The sequence below is a fragment of the Saimiri boliviensis genome, chromosome 15, assembly GCF_048565385.1.
Source record: "Saimiri boliviensis isolate mSaiBol1 chromosome 15, mSaiBol1.pri, whole genome shotgun sequence".
Classification (NCBI taxonomy): domain Eukaryota; kingdom Metazoa; phylum Chordata; class Mammalia; order Primates; family Cebidae; genus Saimiri; species Saimiri boliviensis.
Genome location: NC_133463.1, coordinates 68,546,107 through 68,565,444, shown reverse-complemented (window position 1 = coordinate 68,565,444; position 19,338 = coordinate 68,546,107). Strand labels below are relative to the sequence as shown.

The 19,338-nt window shown below is 38.7% G+C and overlaps 1 protein-coding gene across 2 annotated transcripts in view; it reads left to right on the top strand.

Annotated features, from left to right (window-relative positions):
• TAF2 (TATA-box binding protein associated factor 2) overlaps positions 1–12,240 on the top strand; it is a 105,525-nt gene extending 93,285 nt beyond the window's left edge. Inside the window, exons 26-27 of one of the 2 annotated variants that reach the window (XR_012514165.1) lie at positions 4,031–5,444; positions 6,816–12,240. Coding sequence is in view for 1 of the 2 variants with exons in the window: in XM_074387084.1 (XP_074243185.1) it covers positions 4,031–4,293 (263 nt within the window). In the remaining variant the exon portion in view is untranslated. Of the gene's footprint in view, positions 1–4,030; positions 5,742–6,815 lie in introns of those variants that run through there. The other variant, XM_074387084.1, reaches the window with a different exon arrangement.
• Positions 12,241–19,338: the final 7,098 nt, after the last annotated feature.

The following is a 19,338-nucleotide window of genomic DNA, read 5'->3' as shown; positions in this document are numbered from 1 at the left end:
TACAGGCACGTGCCACCATGCCCAGCTAATGTTTTGTATTTTTAGTAGAGACGGGGTTTCACCATGTTCACCACGATGGTCTCGATCTCTCGACCTCGTGATCCACCCGCCTCGGTTTTTTTTTTTTTTTGAGACTGAGTCTCGCTCTGTCAGCAGACTGGAGTGCAGTGGTGCCATCTGGGCTTGCTGCAACCTCTGCCTCCCTGGTTCAAGCGATTCTCCTGCCTCAGCCTCCCAAGTAGCTGGGACTACAGGTGCGTGCCACCACGCCCAGCTAATTTTTGTACTTTTAGTAGAGATGATGTTTCACCATGTTGCCCAGAATGGTTTCGATCTCTTGACCTCTTGATCCGCCCACCTCAGCTTCCCAAAGTGCTGGGATTACAGGTGTGACCCACCTCGCCCGGCTAGATGTAACACTTTCATGGTATTGCCAGATTGTCTTAATTTCTCCTTAAAAAAAGCTTTATTATAGAGAACTGTAAAGTAGTCAGACAAGTATAATGAGGACCCTGTATCTGTTGCTCAGCTTCAAAAATAATTGGTTCATGATCAGTCTTACTTAATCTTACCCATTTCTACCCTTCTGAATTATTTTGAAGTGAAACCCAAATGTCATATAATTTATTCATAAGTTATTTAGTGTGTATCTCTAAAAGGTAGGACTTTAAAAAGTCATAACCACAGTAATATATCTAAAAAATTTACTAATTCTTTTATATCATTAAATATCATCACTGTTTAAATTTCAATTGACTCTAAATGCCATTATTTTATTTTTATTTTTAACAGTATATTGGTTTAAATCAGTGTCCACATAAGGTCCACATTACAGTTGGCTGATCTAGCCTTTGTATCTTTTCATCTGACGTTTCCAGGCCATACCTCTTTTCTCTTCCTCCTTTACAGTGTGTTTGTTAAAGAAACCAGGTTTTGTTCTGTACTTTTCAAGTCTGTATTGTAATTTTATACCCATGATATAATTAATATGTTAAGTTCTCTAGTTTCTGTAAACTTGTAGTTGTATCTAGAAAATCAGACTGTATTTTATTAATTTTATACCCATGATATAATTAATATGTTAGGTTCTCTAGTTGCTGTAAATTTGCCGTTGTATCTAGAATTCTAATTGGATTCAGTTTTATAGAGGGTGTGTGTTCTTTGGTCTGGAAACATACAATGTCTGGTTGACTCTTTTATGAGGTTAACCACTATAGATGTTCAACCTAGATTTGTTAATTAAGTTGCAAGATAGTGATAAGTCAGTTTATACTTTCATTTTTATTTATAAGCTGGATTATTTCTATAAAGCTAAATTCCTCCTCATTTACTGTTACCCAGTGGTGTAAGTCGTATAGGAAAACAAAGATAAATGTTTAATTCTTTCTGTTTATTTAACAATTTTCAAGATAATGAGTTGTTGACTAGCAATTTCCAATGGTGATCAATCATTTTCAGTCTATCACAATTATTGTTCTTGTCAGTGTTCACATCGTTCCATGGTTGGACATGAGAGACTCCTGAGTTCACTTGACAAGACTTTAACTTCCTTGCAGTTCCACCCCGTGTTTCAGGCTCATCTTGTAAATATTCTGCCATAGAACTGGTTTGTCCTAGGAGCCCTGGTTTCTAACTCCTTTGTTGTTGGTGCTAACTAACCCATTGTCTTCTTAGTAGACTTCATGTATCTTTAGAGAAGTGGAAGATTTATTACCAATATTTCTTTAATGCAAAGTATAAGGCCGTTGTCTAGACAAAAAATTGGATTCACTTTTGAGGTGGTTGTAAGTATTATTTGGGAAGATTACACCTACAAACCCCATTAGGCAGTTGCCTGTGCTGAGAAGTACAGGTTCCAACGTAATGATTGGCTTTCTCCAATCCAAGTAGTTTGGTAGGTGTTTAGCGTTTGATGATAAAACTTCTTTCTTCTCTAAAATGCAGAAGAGAACCTCAAGCTCCCAAGAGTGCAGACAGCCAACAAGAAAGCTGCTATCTATTGATATTGAATGATTAAATATAGAGATGGAAGCTAGAGAGATTTGTTCATGAGGCTTTAAAGCTTCTTTTTACTAATTATCACCTGCCTGTGTATTCTGTTAGGTGTCGGCCTGTTTTCCCATATTTATAGAATCAGGAGCATATTCATGCACTTTATGTATTAAAATCGGAATTAAAATAATAGTGGCACATATGGCTGAAACTAAATCAGATAATCTCTCAATATTTTTGTTCTTTTGAAGAATAAATTTTTATTACAGAAGATACAATTCCCCAAACTTGTTTACATTTATAAAAAATATATTTAGCTTTTACTTTAGTATTAGTGTTGCCTTAATTAAAAAGATGAAGAAATAGAATTTTGGGATACTAAAATGTGAATAATCTGTGAGCACAGAAACATTGATTTGTTCACGTGTTCTAAAATATTGGAGCAATGCCTGACACAAAGGAAGTATAGGAGTCAAATATCACCTGAATGGATGAGCTGTAATAGTTTTTGTGCTTTATTCTCTCCTCAAAATCATTGACCTTCAACTTAATTTGAAGTGGACTAAGTTGGTGGACTAAGTTCACCTGACATCTTATTTAAAAAGAAACATAGCTGTATAATTCTGTTATTTTAATTAATTCATTTGCTTAACAAGCTTTGTTAGATGGGGCAGGATAGGGGGTGATAGATACTGTGCTATATGTTGGGACACAAAGGTGAAAAAGACAAACTTCCTCTCCTCAAGAGGCTAACAGTTTAATGGAAGAGACTCAAAGACAAAAGAAATACAGCAGTCTATCTATGTGTAGATGGGTACTGTGGTATAGTGGTTAAGGGTAAGACTCTGGAGTCAGACTCTTTAGATTTTTAGCTTAGACCTGCGAGTACCACCTTGGGCAAATTCCTTAAATCTCTCTTTGACTTAATTCCCTTATCTGAATTACGCTGTGGAAACATGAGGGCACCAGGTCCTTTGGGAAATTTGAAGAAAACCTTCCAAAGAAACATTTGAGTTAGGTTTTAAATTATTAAAGAGACTAAAATACTTGTTGTTTTCCTGTCTCTTCCTTTAGGTTTCAGCTTAACCATTACTTTCCTGGAGCACTTCGCCTCTCTAACCCCCTTCCTCCCCCAACTAATTTAAGTCCCCTGTTGTGTTCCTGTTTATGCCTTTTTATTACTCAGGTGCACTTACATAATTTCTTCTTTGCTAGTCTGTAAGCTCCTAGGAGGAAGGAGGATTGACCTCTGTCTAGTTTATCAGTATTTTCCCCAGTTCCAATATAGTTTCTGATGTTTGTTAAATGAATGCATCAGTTAGACAAGAAATAAGAAAAGAAAGGCATCTCAAGCATACTACTTTACAGTTCTCTATAATAAAGCTTTTTTTAAAGGAGAAATTAAAGCAATGTGGCAATACCATGAAAGTGTTACATCTGGCCCGGCAAGGTGGGTCACGCTTGTAATCCCAGCACTGTGGGAGGCTGAGGTGGGTGGATCATGAGATCAAGAGATAGAGACCATTCTGGCCAACATGGTGAAACATCATCTCTACTAAAAATATAAAAATTAGCTGGGCATGGTGGCACGCACCTGTAGTCCCAGCTACTTGGGAGGCTGAGGCAGGAGAATCGCTTGAACCAGAGAGGTAAAGGTTGCAGCGAGCCCAGATGGCACCACTGCACTCCAGTCTGCTGACAGAGCGAGACTCCATCTCAAAAAAAAAAAAAAAAGAAAGAAAGTGTTACATGCATATATTCCTTTAGAACGTTTTCTAGAAATTTAATCCCATTAATATGCTCATGCATATGTGCAAAGACACATATACAAATACATTAATTGGCAGTAACAGGAGAACAAACTGATCTGTGTTACCAAGCATAGGCAGTAGCATTTAGAAATAGACAGTGTTATGAAAGGTTTAGCCTAGAGTAGTATATAGAAAGGAAGAATGGAAGGCTGGAAAGGTAACTTCAGGATGAGGTTGGCTTTCCTTATTATCAACAGGAATTCATTTGGGTATTTTTAATCTTGAAGGTAAGGAACAGTCACCTTTGGAGATGAGTATGCATCCAGTGGCCAGCGCTCCACTCTCAGTCTTTACCAAGGAATCTACATCCTCCAAACACAGTGACCACCATCACCATCACCACCATGAACACAAGAAAAAGAAGAAAAAGCACAAACACAAGCACAAACACAAGCATAAGCATGACAGTAAAGAGAAGGACAAGGAGCCTTTCACTTTCTCCAGCCCTGCCAGTGGCAGGTCTATTCGTTCTCCTTCCCTTTCAGACTGAGAAGGGGACAAGGAAACATTTCCTTCCATGTCCAGAAGAATGTATGTCACTAAAGCTTTGTCCTCTGTGAAGAATGATAAAAGGGGGAAAGGATTCACCTCTCCTACAGAAATTCTGAATACACTTAAGTTCTGAACATTTGATTTGCATTATTTATACAGTTGGGATCTAATTAGGAAAATGTGTTTTATAGTTCTGGATAAACTGTTTCATCTGCTGTTTCCTCCTCAACACACACAGACAGTGCAAACTCCTTTTCATAAAAGCCCTCATCTCCACTGGCAGTCCCATTCACATCATGGTCTCCATGTGTACTGCCAAAGTCAATTATGTTCGAAAGACTTTGGTGGATGTTATGGGGCAAAGTTATGTTTCACGCAGAAGCGACTGCCAAATCTGTGGTGCACCCACTATCTCCAGTGAAATATTGTATGACACCATTTGGAACTACTGAAAAGACAGGCTCTTCTGCAGGACTCTCCCTTACTGCACCATTTTTTTGTATTAACCAGAGAAACTAAACATCAGAATTTGTGAACAAAGAATGTGTTATATTTTCTTTTGCTCTAAAATACTAGGATTTTGGGAAGCAATTCTTTTTTAAAAAATATTTGAATAACTATCTTTTGATAACACATTCAGTGTTTATGATGTTGGAATTTAGCAGAACTATGAAATCCAAAATTGTTTTCAAATCAAGATGTTTAAATTTTAAGTTGTTTTGTTTCCCAATAAGTATAAGTGAAAATGTTCATATGTAAAACATATTTTGCTAAATGTGGACAGTTTACACACCCAACACATACTGTTTCCAGAATTATTTCTGTATAACACAAAATATGATACCTTTAAAAAGGTGAGCTTAGCCAGGCCCAGTGGCTCATGCCTGTAATCCCAGCACTCTGGGAGGCCGAGGCGGGCAGATCATGAAGAGACCAGCCTGGCCAACATGGTGAAACTCCATTTCTACTAAGAATACAAAAATTAGCCAGGCCTGGTGGTGCATGCCTGTAATCCCAGCTTCTCGGGAGACTGAGGCAGGAGAATTGCTTGAATCCAGTAGGCGGAGGTTGCAGTGAGCCGAGATTGTACCACTGTGCTCCATCCTGGGCAACAGAGCAAGACTCCATCTTGAAGAAAGAAAAATGGAGGTGAGCTTATATATTGTTTATTAACCTAGACATAGACAATTTGGCTCTTGTGAGTATACCAGAAGCATTTAAAAACACATATGAAATGTTTTGATTTCATTGTTTGTATGGTTGTGTATTTTTATTTTTATTTCTGAATTTTCCTTGTACTTCAATATTTGTTTAAAAATTTTTTATACCTTCAATTTTTATCATTTCCCTTATCATTAGAAAGTTTGACAAAATACTTGAAGGTTGGACCTCTAAATATACTTTTAGTTGTGTTTAACTTGTTTAATAAATAACCTTTTAAGTTGATCTTTCTGTCTTTGTATCTTTTTATATCTTGCGTTACCTTCTTGTGTGTGTGTATATATAATAAACCTGTCCACATAGTTTGCAGAAAGCTTTGTGAATAGGTGGTAATTTAGCTGACCTCACTAGGGGGAATAATTTCAGTAGGCTGAGATGGGGTAAAGTTCTCTCAGCAGAAGAAACAGTATCTTCAAAGGTATATAGGAAAGCAAGGGTGTGTTCAGGAATTAGAAGGCTGTGCAGTTGGCTTGGAGTTTAAGTGCAAAGGGATATGATCAGGTGTTGAAGGGCCTAAAAGACAATTGTTTAAAAGTTTCAATTAAGTGAATGTTGTCCAGCTGAAATTATTTTGGAAAATGGGATATTTTGCATTAGAGCATATAGTGATACCATAAATAGAATTCTCAACTTTGAAAATTCTAAGCACATGTTTCAAAATAATTACTTGTGTTATAGGAAGACAGTGATAAGTTATTGACCTATTAATTCAAGCACCTCTTGTATGGCAGGCATTGTACCAGAAACTTCGTGTTATGTATGTTATTTCTTAATCAGGTATTTATATTAGATGTGGAACTTTTTTTTATGGCGAACCCTGATTATTTAAGCTTTTGGTTAGGAGCAGACAATGCAAAAGGTATTTTATTCATATTTTTGAAACGGATTATTAAACACAGTACAGTTTCAATCTAGGTCTCCCAATCTCCTTTCCCAGAGGCAGTCATTGTTGACAGTGTTACATGTATCTTTCCAGTGCTAGTCTATATATACATTTCCATATGTTTTTATCTTATGTACAGATATTTTAAAACAAGTGGTAGCATACAATACAGACTTGCAGAAATTGTGTTTTTTAAATTACGCTTTATCTTTTATAGCTTTTGCGTTTTATGTCGTAGTAATAAAGATCTTCTTTATGATTATGAAAGAATCCTTCCACTTTTTTTGAGTGTTCTTAAAATTTTATGTCTCAGGTTTACATTCTTCATCCAACTTGAATCCATCCAATTTATTTTAATAAAATATAGGAGTTCAGCTTTTTTCCCCTTCCATTTAATTTTTTTTTTTTTTTGACAGAGACAGGATCTCACCATGTTGTCCAGGCTGGTCTTGAACTCCTGGCCTCAAACCATCCTCCCTCCTCAACCTCCCAAAGCACTGGGATTACAGGCATGAACCACCACGTCCAGCCTTGTCTCAACATATTTTTTTAAGTTTCCGTTTAATTTATTCATTGACTCATTGCTAGTTCAAGAGCATGCTGTTTAACTTCTAGAGACTTACAAATTTTCTGAAGTTCTTGTTTTGACCTCTAGTTTCATTATTGTAGTTAGAAAAGAAACTTGATATGATTTCAAGTAGAATTTTCAGAATTTGAAATTGACTGAAATTGAATTGACAGAAGTCAAGAAGACTTCAGTCTTCTTAAACTTGCTGAAGCTTGTTTTGTGTCCTAACATGTTAGATTTTGGAGAATGGTTTATATATGCTTCAGAAGAATGTATACTGTTTTGCTGTCAGATTGAATGTTTTGTTTATGTCTGTTAGTGTTAAAGTTCAGTGTTTTCCTTATTAATATGTCTGGATGATCTGTCCATTGTTGAAAGTGGTGTATTGAAGCCTCCTTTAGTATCTCCTGCAATATTGTATTACTGTCTATCTGGCCTTCAGATCCTTTAACATTTCCTTTGTATGTAGTATTAAGATGCTTTGATGTTGAGTACATACATATTTACAATTGTTATACCCTCTGAATGAATTGGGCCTTTTGTTGTTGTATCCTCCTTTGCCTCTTTTTTACAGTTTTTGCTTTAAATTCTGTATAATAATTTTTCTGATATAATTTTTAATGTCACCCTGATCTGTATACTATTTGGACTGTTTTTATCATCAAAGTATGGTTTTCTTAGCAATTATATATTATTCTAGAAATTTTATTGCTACTTAAAAATCAGGGCTTAAAAATACTTTTACTGGGCCGGGCACAGTGGCTTATGCCTGTTATCCCAGCACTTTGGGAGGCTGAGGTGGGCAGATCACGAAGTCAAGATTTCGAGACCATCCTGACCAACATGGTGAAACCCTGTCTCTACTAAACATGCAAAAATTAGCTGGGCATGGTGGCATGCACCTGTAATCCCAGCTACTCAAGAGGCTAAGGCAGGAGAATTGCTTGAACCTTGGGGGGGCGGAGGTTGCAGTGACCCAAGATTGCGCCACTGCACCCCAGCCTGAGTGACAAAGTGAGACTGTGTCTCAAAAAAGTAATAATAACATTTTTACCCTTTAAAAATGACACATGATTAATGAGAACCTCCTTTGTTCATCATACTAGAATATTGTGGCTTTATAAAAGTTCCGAGCAACTGCTGTTCCATTTGCAAATTTTTTTAACTTACTACCTATGTAACTTAACAACAGTAATTGAATGCTAGTCCACTCAGCATTGTTATTGCTGAAACAAACTCGCTTCACTTGGTTTAGCCCAGTCATCTCTAAACATTTTGGTTTTTTTATTCCATTCATGTTTTTTTAAAAAATGAGTGTACATATCTAATGTATGTATATTAATATGTAAGTATATATTTATTAATATAGTATGTTCATTATAAGGTATACGTAAGTCTGAGCAGGGTGGTTCATGCCTGTAATTCCAGCACCTTGGGATTCTGAGGTGGGAGGATGGCTTGATGCAGGAGTTAAATATCAGCCTGGGCAACATAGCAAGACCCCATTTCTACAAAAAATGAAAATGAAAACAAATTAGCCAGGCATAGCAGCACAAGCCTATAGTCTCAGCTACTCAGGAGACTGAGGCAGGAGGTTCACTTGCGCCCAGAAGTTTGAGGTTGTAGTGAGCTATGATCATGCCAGTGCATTCCATTCTGGGTGACAGCACAAGTCCTAGTCTTTAAAAGATTTTCTTTTTTTTCTTTTTCTTTTTCTTTTCTTTCTTTTTCTTTTTTTTTTTTTTTTTTTTTTTTTTTGAGACAGAGTTTTGCTCTTTTTCTTTTTTTCTTAAGCCAGAACCTCTCTCTGTTGCCCAGGATGGAGTGTAGTAGCATGATCACAGCTCACTACAACCTCTACCTCCTAGGTTCAAGCAATTCTTGTACGTCAGCCTCCCGAGTAGCTGGGACTACAGGCATGCACCACCACGACCAACTAATTTTTGTGTTTTTAGTAGAGACAGGGTTTCACCATGTTGGGCAGGCTGGTCTGAAACTCCTGACCTCAGGTGATTCACCCTCCTCGGCGTCCCAGAGCGCTGGGATTACAAGCATGAGCCACTGGGTCCAGCTAAAAAAACTTTTTTTAAAAAAACATTTTTCATATTTATTTACTTTTCAGGCAGGGTCTTAGTTTGTCACCCAGGCTGAAATGCATTGGCTCAATCACAGTTCACTGCAGCCTCAACCGTCTGGGCTCAAGTGATCCTCCCGCCTTAGCAACCCAAGTAGCTGGGGCTACAAGTGCTCACTATCACACTTGGCTAATTTGTATTTTTTTGTAGAGATGGGATTTCACCATGTTGTCCATGGTCTTGAACTCCTGAGCTCGTCTTGAACTCCTCAGCTCAAGTGATTCACCACCTCCGCCTCCCATAGTGCTGAGATTACAGCCTGAGCCACCATGCCCAGTGAAATAATTTTTTTTTTTAAATTAAAGTGTAAGAAAGGATAGGCTAAAAATGAAGTATTAGGTTGGTGCAAAAGTAATTGGGGTTTTTGTATTACTTTCAATGGTGGAAACCGCAATTACATTTGCACCAATCTAATAAATTATTTGTAAATGTCTTACAGCTTGTGATAACTTCATACTGCTGAATTTATGAAGCTTCAATGTAAACTTAGTTCATGGTTCATTAGTAACAAGAGGTTGTCAATTCATATTTTAAATTTTTTAAATTTTTATTTGCTTTTTCTTCTCAAATCTGATTAGGAGATAAAAACTTATTTATCCTGCAGTATTTTAGGTACTTTTTATGCATTAATTTAACAACAGCCATTTGAGATAGGTTTTATGGTTATGATAAAGAATTTGAGGCACAGGAAAGTTGTCACACAGCTTGTATGTGCTAGCATTTGAATTCAAACCCAAGGGCCTGGCTTTATTTGTGTCTCCTAGATACATGCTGTCCAGTGTGGTAGCCATTAGCCATGTATGGCTAGTTAAATTTAAAGAATTATATTTTTAAAATAAAACTTCAGCTCCTTCTTTGCACTTAGCTGTATTTCCAGTGTTCAGAAACCAGATACGCCTAGTGACTATCATGCTGGATAGTGCCAATCTAGAACATTTCCAGCATCGCAGTAAGTTCTACTGAATTAGGCAATTGGGTACCAGGTTTTATCTTTTAATGTGGCTTTGGAAGAGCTCATCCTATTAGATGAGCATTAATTGTTTTCAGTTGGTTAATTATGCGTGCATGATTGTTATTCAATCCACTGATTGTAGGAGTCTTTGAAAGACAGTTGTCTATTTTGTAGTGTTTGATTAAAACTAGATGATACAGGCCAGTCATGGTGGCTCACGCCTGTAATCCCAGCACTCTGGTAGGCCGAAGCAGGTGGATCACTTGAGATCAGGAGAGACCTGCTTGGCCAACATTGGCAAAACCCATCTCTACTAAAAAGTAAAAAATTAGCCAGGCAAGGTGGTATGTGTCGGTAGGCCCAGCTACTTGGAAGGCTGAGGCAGGGTCTTGCTTTGCCCTCCAGGCTGGAACGCAGTCTCATAAATGGCTCACTGCAGCTTTGACCCTCTGGCTCAAGTAATCCTCCTGCCTCAGCCTCCCAAGTAGCTAAGACTACAGGTACATGCCACCACACCTGGCTAATTTTTGTATTTTTTGTAGAGATAGGGTTTCGCCATGTTGCCCAGGCTGGTCTCAAACTCCTGAGCTCAAGCAGTCAGCCCACTTCAGCCTCCCAAAGTGCTAGGATTACAGGCACGAGCCACCATGCCTGACAATGTTGTGCTTTCATTGAGAGCACAATTGGGCATTTTAAAATGCCTTAAGACAATCTCATTTTATATTTTTGAAGGAAACTGGCTTAGGTATTTTGTGTAGAACTGTCCCACCTTTACTGGACATTTAACATCTCTGGTCTTGTCATGCCCACTATTCATCATTAACAAGTCCAGTCATTAGAAAACCATAAATTCCTCCCTTGTCTTCAGATGTCCCTCCTAGTGATGGCTACTGCTCAAGTTGGGAAATACTGGGCTAACCACCTTCTCTTCAGACTCTCATTACTGTCTCTCAGTTTACACTACAGAGGATTATACAGTTACAAAATTGGATTAAACATTTTCATTCCAAAAGACAGTCTTACTGTTTCTCATCACAACTCTGACTCATAAGCATTCACCACGTGCCTGCCGCTTTGCGCCACACTTCATATGCGTCTTCTCATATCATGCTCACTGTACCATGTCAGATGAGCACCAGCCTCCTCATTTCACAGATGAGGAAACTGTCAAGTCCACCATACGTATTCAGATTTATCATCCAATATTAGGTACATTCTGTGTGCACAAAACCAAGATAAATTCAGAACAAGGTAGGCATTTGTTGTCCTCAAGGAGCTTGAAGTCGCATAGCTAAGTGGAAAGACCAAAATTTTAACCAGATCTGTCATTTCTGGAGTAGCATACTGTCTTCTATTTCTACCACTACCTGCACCTACATTATCTTAAAGAAAAATTTAGTCAGCCAAATTAATCGTAATTGATGAACTGTAAATAGATTTAGAAGACATCTACCAGTATGCAGTAATTTTTCTAGTCTTTCTCCTCCTTGGGGCTAGTGGAGTCTATATATAAACAGCCCACTCTAGAGTAGCACAGTGCATGACCTGCATAGCCAGAAATACAGGTATTGATCGACTTAATGACCTATGCAACTTACGATCACTCGACTTTACGACCACAATCCCTAGCCACGACTGCTCCGCGTCTGGCAGCACAGACGTTGCCCAGCCGGGCGTACTACAGTGCGGAGCAGCTTCTGGCAGCACTACCATCTCCGTGTGCACCATTTCAACTGTACATATAGCCTACTCAACTTATGACCAAATCGTGTTACGACCATTCTGCGGTCTCGACCGTGGTCGTAAGTCGAGCATGGCCTGTAAGAAAGAGGCCAGTCTGTGCCTAGAATACTTGCCCCACTCCTAGCATCGGGCTTTGCATAGAGACCACTCAAATACCTGCTCTGACACATGGGTTTTACATGTTCCAACCAACCAGCCATCACTTCTTCCTCCCTCCCTCCCTCTCCTTTCCCTTTTCCCCTGCATCCCATTTTTCCTTCCTTCATTTCCTCCACGCATACAATATTTTTGAATGACCACTGTTTTTCCATGTTCTAGGAAAATGATAAAATATTCAATAAAACAGTCCCTTTCCTCAAGGATCACACCACTCATAATTGACCCTGTCACTCACTCTTTTTTCATTGTATGTATAACTCTCATAGCACTCACCATAGTGTATCTTTCAGTGCTTTTACTAATAATTGTTTGGAACATTGGTTAGATTAACACTGATGCACATTGACTTAAGTGACATTTTTATCTTGATTGGTGTGATAACTACAAGTTTGCATGCTAGCATATAAGTTGATAACCAGGTTTTTATACAGCAGAAAATTTGATAAAATACTGTATTTTCCTTCTCTCAAACATTGAAGAGCAGCCTCTAGAGGCCTTTTTTGATTTTTGAACAAGGATATTTAGTTACCTATAGCAGATATTCTATGTAACATGCATATTAGATATTAAAAATACAGTAGATAAAAAGAGGAAAAGGCTCAGCAAATTGGGTAGGTGAAGAAGGTTGAAAAATGTTATTATTTCTCAAGATAAACTTTTACCCCAAAACATGTGACTTGAGTGTGTGAGTGCCCTTTTCCATTCAGTTGAGTCACTGAGGGCAGGGGTCATGTCTTTATCCTGTTTATGATACCTATTCTCTCTTCACCATCTGGTACCACTGCCAGTCACTGTTTGCATTTTTGAATTGAATATGAAAGCAGAAGGTGACTTTATCAGCCAGAGGAGTAAACAATGTTGTAGAGAGATCATGGCTCTGGAAAACAGGAAACCTGCATTCTCTGCCCAGCTCTGTGAGTGCTCAGTGCTGTGTCCTGAATAAATTACACAGCCTCACTACAGCCAGTTTCCTTGAAAAATAAGAAACAAGATTTATCTTAAGGTTTTTTGCTAGCTGCCAAACTCTTGTGATCATTTCTTTGACACTGTGTAGTAAGTACATACAGAAGACTACACGTTGCGTAAGGAAATCTAGGTTATAAACTCTTATTTTAAGACTTAAATATAGACAGCCTTGATTGCTTTGATTTGAGTTTTGTTAAAAGATATTTTAGCTGCAGACCACCTTCCCTTACTCTGAGCATAGGCACCAGGTACTATGTAGTTAGATATCTGACCATGAACATTTCCAATTAACTGTAAACTGTTTTTTTCTTACCTCTTTGGACAGGTCCGTTGTTCCCCCAAGATCAACTCACAGTGATGTTCATCTGCTGCTGAGTGGCTTTTAGAACTTTTACAAACTCCACAGTCATCAAGGCTCAACCTTAAAAGCCTACTGAGTGGCAGATCCTGTGGAGAATATAACCCCCTGCCTGCAAGGAGGCTAGTTTCTAGTAGTAGAGTTAAGATGCATACAAAAGTGGCAACCATGGAAACTTGAATCTGTAGTCTAATCTTAAACTAATCTTAAAGGAAGGAGAGACTTTATATCAAACCATGAGGGATGAAGAGGGAAGCCTTGCCAAGTTCTCTGCTCCAATTATAAATATGCTCTAGAATTTCTAGTGAAGATTTTTCATTGCATGCCTCTTGAAACTCTTGGGTCCTGCCTGTAGTCCTATGCCAGAGAACCTTCTTGTCCTTGAAATCCAGTGCCCAGAAAGGGAATTCAGGACTCAGAGAACAATGCCAAGACTAACCCTGTAAATCCCGGAGGCTAATTTGTCCATACCAAGTGAGAAAAATTAGGAGAAGTGAATGAGATTTTGATAACAGTCATTCCACTTAAATAGTGCTGTTTATTTTTTTAAAAAAATTATATTTCAGTTCTGGGGTACATGTGCAGAACAGGCAGGTTTGTTGCATAGGTATACACGTGCCATGGTGGTTTGCTCTACCCATCAACCCGTTATCTACATTAAGTATTTTTCCTAATGTTATCCCTCCCCTAGCTTCCCACCCCCCGACAGGCCTCAGTGTCTGATGTTCCCCTCCCTGTGTCCATGTGTTCTCATTGTTCAACTCCCACTTATGAGTGAAAACATGCAGTGATTGGTTTTCTGTTCCTGGGTTAGTTTGCCAAGAATGATGGTTTCCACCTTCATTCATTTCCCTGCAAAGGACATGAACTCATTCTTTTTTATGGCTGCATAGTATTTCTTGGTATATATGTGCCACATTTTCTTTATCCAGTCTATCATTGATGGGCATTTGAGTTGGTTCCAAGTCTTTGCTATTGTGAACAGTGCCGCAATAAACATACATGTGCATGTATCTTTATAGTAGAATGATTTATAATCCTTTGGGTATATACCATTTGACTCATTTGCCGAGTCAAATGGTATTTTTAGCTCTAGATCCTTGAGGAATCTCCACACTGTCTTCCACAATGATTGAACTGATTTACACTCCCACCAACAGTGTAAACGCATTCTTATTTCTGCACATCCTCTCCAGCATCTGTTGTTTCCGGACTTTTTAATGATTGCCATTCTAACTGGTGTGAGATGGTATCTCATTGTGGTTTTGATTTGTATTTTGCTAATCACCAGTAATGATGAGCTTTTTTTCATATGTTTGCTACATAAATGTCTCTTTTGAGAAGTGTCTTTTCATATCCTTCACCCACTTTTTGATGGAGTTGTTTTTTTCTTGTAAATTTGTTTTAAGTTCTTTGTAGATTCTGGATATTAGCCTTTGGCTGATGGATAGACTGCAAAAATCTCCAATTCTGTAGGTTGCCTGTTCACTTTGATGATAGTTTCTTTTGCTATGCAGAAGCTCTTTAGTTTAATTAGATCCTATTTGTCTATTTTGGCTTTTGTTGCCATTGCTTTTGGTGTTTTAGTCATGAAGTCTTTGCCCATGCCTATGTCCTGAATGGTATTGCCTAAGTTTTCTTCTAGGGTTTTTATTGTTGTGGGCCTTACATTGAAGTCTTTAATCCGTCTTGAGTTAATTTTTGTATAAGGTGGAGGAAGGGGTCCATTTTTAGTTTTCTGTACATGGCTAGCCAGTTTTCCCAACACCATTTATTAAATAGGGAATCCTTTCCCCATTGCTTGTTTTTGTCAGGTTTGTCAAAGATCAGATGGTTGTAGATGTGTTATTTCCGAGGCCTCTGTTCTGTTCTATTGTTTTATATCTCTGTTTTGGTACCAGTTCCAAGCTGTTTTGGTTACTGTAGCCTTGTAGTATAGTTTGAAGTCAGGTAGCGTGACGCCTCCAGATTTGTTCTTTTGTTTAGGATTGTCTTGGCTATGTGGGCTCTTTTTTTGGTCCCATATGAAATTTAGAGTGTTTTTTTTTTTTTTTTCTAATTCTGTGAAGAAAGTCATTGGTAGCTTGATGAGGATAGCATTGAATCGATAAATTACTTTGGGCAGTATGGCTGTTTTCATGACATTGATTCTTCCCATCCATGAGCATGGAATGTTTTTCCTTTTGTTTGCGTCCTCTCTTACTTCCTTGATCAGTGGTATGTAGTCCTCCTTGAAGAGGTCCTTCACATCCCTTGTTCACATCCCTTGTAAGTTGTATTTCTAGGTACTTTATTCTCTTTGTAACAATTGCGAATGTGAGTTCACTCATGATTTGGCTCTCTGTTATTGGTGCGTAGGAATGCTTGTGATTTCTGCACATTGATTTTGTGTCCTGAGCATTTGCTGAAATTGCTTATCAGCTTAAAATGACTTTGGGCTGAGACAATGGGGTTTTCTAAATATACAATCATGTCATCTGCAAACAGAGACAATTTGACTTCCTGTTTTCCTAATTGAATACCCTTTATTTGTTACTCCTGCCTGACTGCCCTGGCCAGAACCTCCAATACTATGTTGAATAGTGGTGAGAGAGGGCATCCTTGTCTTGTGCTGGTTTTCAGAGGGAATGCTTCGAGTTTTTGCCCATTCAGTATGATATTGGCTGTGAGTTTGTCATAAGTAGCTCTTATCATTTTGAGATACATTCCATCAGTACCTAGTTTATTGAGAGTTTTTAGAATGAAGGGGTGTTGAATTTTGTCAAAGGCCTTTTCGGCATCTATTGAGATAATCATGTTTTTTTTTCCATTGGTTCTGTTTATGTGATGGATCACATTTATTGATTTGCATATGTTGACCCACCCTTGCATCACAGGGATGAAGCCAACTTGATCATGATGGATAAGCTTCTTGATATGCTGCTGGATTTATTTTGCCAGTATTTTATTGAGGATTTTTGCATTTATATTCATCAGGGATATTGGCCTGAAATTTTCTTTTCTTATGTCTCTGCCAGGTTTTGGTATCAGGATGATGCTGGCCTCATAAAATGAGTTAGGGAGGAGTCCCTCTTTTTCCATTGTTTGGAATAGTTTCAGAAGGAGTGGTACCTGTTCCTCTTGTACCTCTGGTAGAATTTGGCTGTGAATCTATCTAGTCCTGGACTTTTTTTTGGTTGTTAGGCTATTAATTACTGCCTCAATTTCAACTTGACATTGATCTATTTAGGGATTTGACTTCTTCCTGGTTTAGACTTGGGAGAGTGTATGTGTCCAGGAATGTATTGATTTCTTTTAGATTTTGTAGTTTATTTGTGTAGAAGTGTTTATACTATTCTCTGATGGTAGTTTGTATTTCTGTGGGATCAGTGGTGATATCCTGTTATCATTTTTTATTGCATCTATTTGATTCTTTTCTCTTTTCTTCTTTATTAGTCTGGCTAGTGGTCTATTTTGTTGATCTTTTCAAAAAACCAGCTCCTGGATTCATTTATTTTTTTGAAGGGTTTTACATGTCTCTATCTCCTTCAGTTCTGCTCTGATCTTAGTTATTTCTTGTCCTCTGCTAGCTTTTGAATTTGTTTGCTCTTGCTTCTCTAATTATTTTAATTGTGACGTTAGGGTGTTGATTTTAGATCTTTCCTGCTTTCTCTTGTGGGCAATTACTGCTATAAATTTCCCTGCATACACTGCTTTAGCTGTGTCCCAGAGATTCTAATACATTTTGTCTTTGTTCTTATTGGTTTCAATGAACTTCTTTTTTTTCTGCCTTTATTTCGTTATTTATCCAGTAGTCATCAGGAGCAGGTTGTTCAGCTTCCATGTAGATGTGCAGTTTCGAGTGAGTTTCTTAATCCTGAGTTCTAATTTGATTGTACTGTGTTCTGACAGACTGTTACGATTTCCATTCTTTTGCATTTGCTGAAGAGTGTTTCATTTCCAATTGTGTGGTCAATTTTAGAGTAAGTCCAGTGTGGTGCTGAGAAGAATGTGTATTCTGTTGATTTGGAGAAGAGAGTTCTATAGACGTCAGTTAGGTCTGCTTGGTCCAGAACTGAGCTGAAGTCCTGAATATCCTTGCTAATTTTCTGTCTCATTGATCTGTCTAATATTGACAGTGGGGTGTTAAAATCTCCCACTATTATTGTCTGGGAGTCTAAGTATCTTTGCAGGTCTCTAAGAACTTGTTTTATTTATTTATTTTTGAGACAGAGTCACTCTGTCACCAGGTGCCAGGCTGGAGTGCAGTGGTGTGATAGCTCACTGCAACCTCCTCCCAGGTTCAAGCAGTTCTCCTGCCTCAGCTTCGCTGGTAGCTGGAACGACAGGCAAACACCACCAAGCCCAGCTAATGTTTTTAGTAGAGACAGGGTTTTACTACGTTGGCCAGGATGCTCTCGATCTCTTGACCTCGTGATCGGCCTGCTTCAGCCTCCCATAGTGCTGGGATTACTTTGGGATCCCAGAATTTGCTTTATGAATCTGGGTGCTCCTGTATTGAGTGCATATATATTTAGAATAGTTAGCTCTTGTTGTTGCATTGATCCCTTTCATTACATAATGCTCTTCTTTGTCTCTTTTGATCTTTGTTGGTTTAAAGTCTGTTTTATCAGAGACTAGGACTGCAATCCCTGATTTATTTTTTTGCTTCCCATTTGCTTGGTAAATATTCCTTCATCCCTTTATTCTGAGCCTATGTGTGCCTTTGCACGTGAGATGGGTCTCCTGAATACAGTACACCGATAGGTCTTGACTCTTTATCCAGTTTGCCAGTCTGTGTCTTTTAATTGGGGCATTTAGCTCGTTTACATTTAAGGTTAATATTGTTATGTGTGAATTTAATCCGCCATTTTGATGCTAGCTGATTATTTTGTTTGTTAATTGATGCAGTTTATTCATAGTGTTGATGGTCTTTACAAGTTGGTATGTTTTTGCAGTGGCTGGTACCAGTTGTTCCTCTCCACGTTTAGTGCTTCCTTCAGGAGCTCTTGTAAGGAAGGCCTAATGGTGACAAAATCTCTCAGCATTTGTTTGTCTGTAAAGGATTTTTATTTCTTCTTCTCTTATGAAGCTTAGTTTGGCTGGATAGGAAATCCTAGGTTGAAAATTCTTTCCTTCAAGAATGTTGAATATTGTCCCCTACTCTTTTCTGGCTTGTAGGGTTTCTGCAGAAAGATCTGCTCTTAGTTTGACGGGCTTTCCTTTGTGTATACCAACCTTTCTCTCTGGCTGCCCTTAACATTTTCTCCTTCATTTCAACCTTAGTGAATCTGATGGTTATTTGCCTTGGGGTTGCTTTTCTTGAGGAGTATCTTTGTGGTGTTTTCTGTATTTCCAAAATTTGAGTGTTGGCCTGTCTTGCTAGGTTGGGGAAGTTCTCCTGAATAATATCCTGATACATGTTTTCCAACTTGGTTCCATTCTCCCCGTCACTTTCAGGTACACCAGTAAAATGTAGGTTTGGTCTTTTCACATAGTCCCATGTTTCTTGGAGGCTTTGTTCATTCCTGTTTGTTCAGGCAGGGATGCTTTAGTCTGCTGAAGCTGCGCCCACAGCTGCGCCTTCTCCAGGTGCTCTGTCACAGGGAGATGGGAGTTTTATCTGTAAGCGCCTAACTGGGGCTGCTGCTGTTTTTTCAGAGATGCCCTGCCCAGAGAGGAGGAATCTAGAGAGGCAGTATGGCCACAGTGGCTTTGCTAAGTTGTAGAAGGCTCCGCCCAGATGGAACTTCCCAGCGGCATTGTTTACACTGTGAGGGAGAAAACCACCTACTCAAGCCTCAGCAATGGCGGATTCCCCTCCCCGCACCAAGCTCCAGCATCCCAGGTCGACTTCAGTCTGCTGTGCTGGTAGCGACAGTTTTAAGCCAGTGGATCTTAGCTTGCTGGGCTCCGTGGAGGTGGGATCTGCTGAGCTAGACCACTTGGCTCTCTGGCTTTAGCACCCTTTCCAGGGGAGTGAACGGTTCTGTCTCACTAGCATTCCATGCTCCACGGGGTGTGAACAACAACAAAAAAAACAAAACAACCTGCAGCTTGCTCAGTGTCTCCCCACACA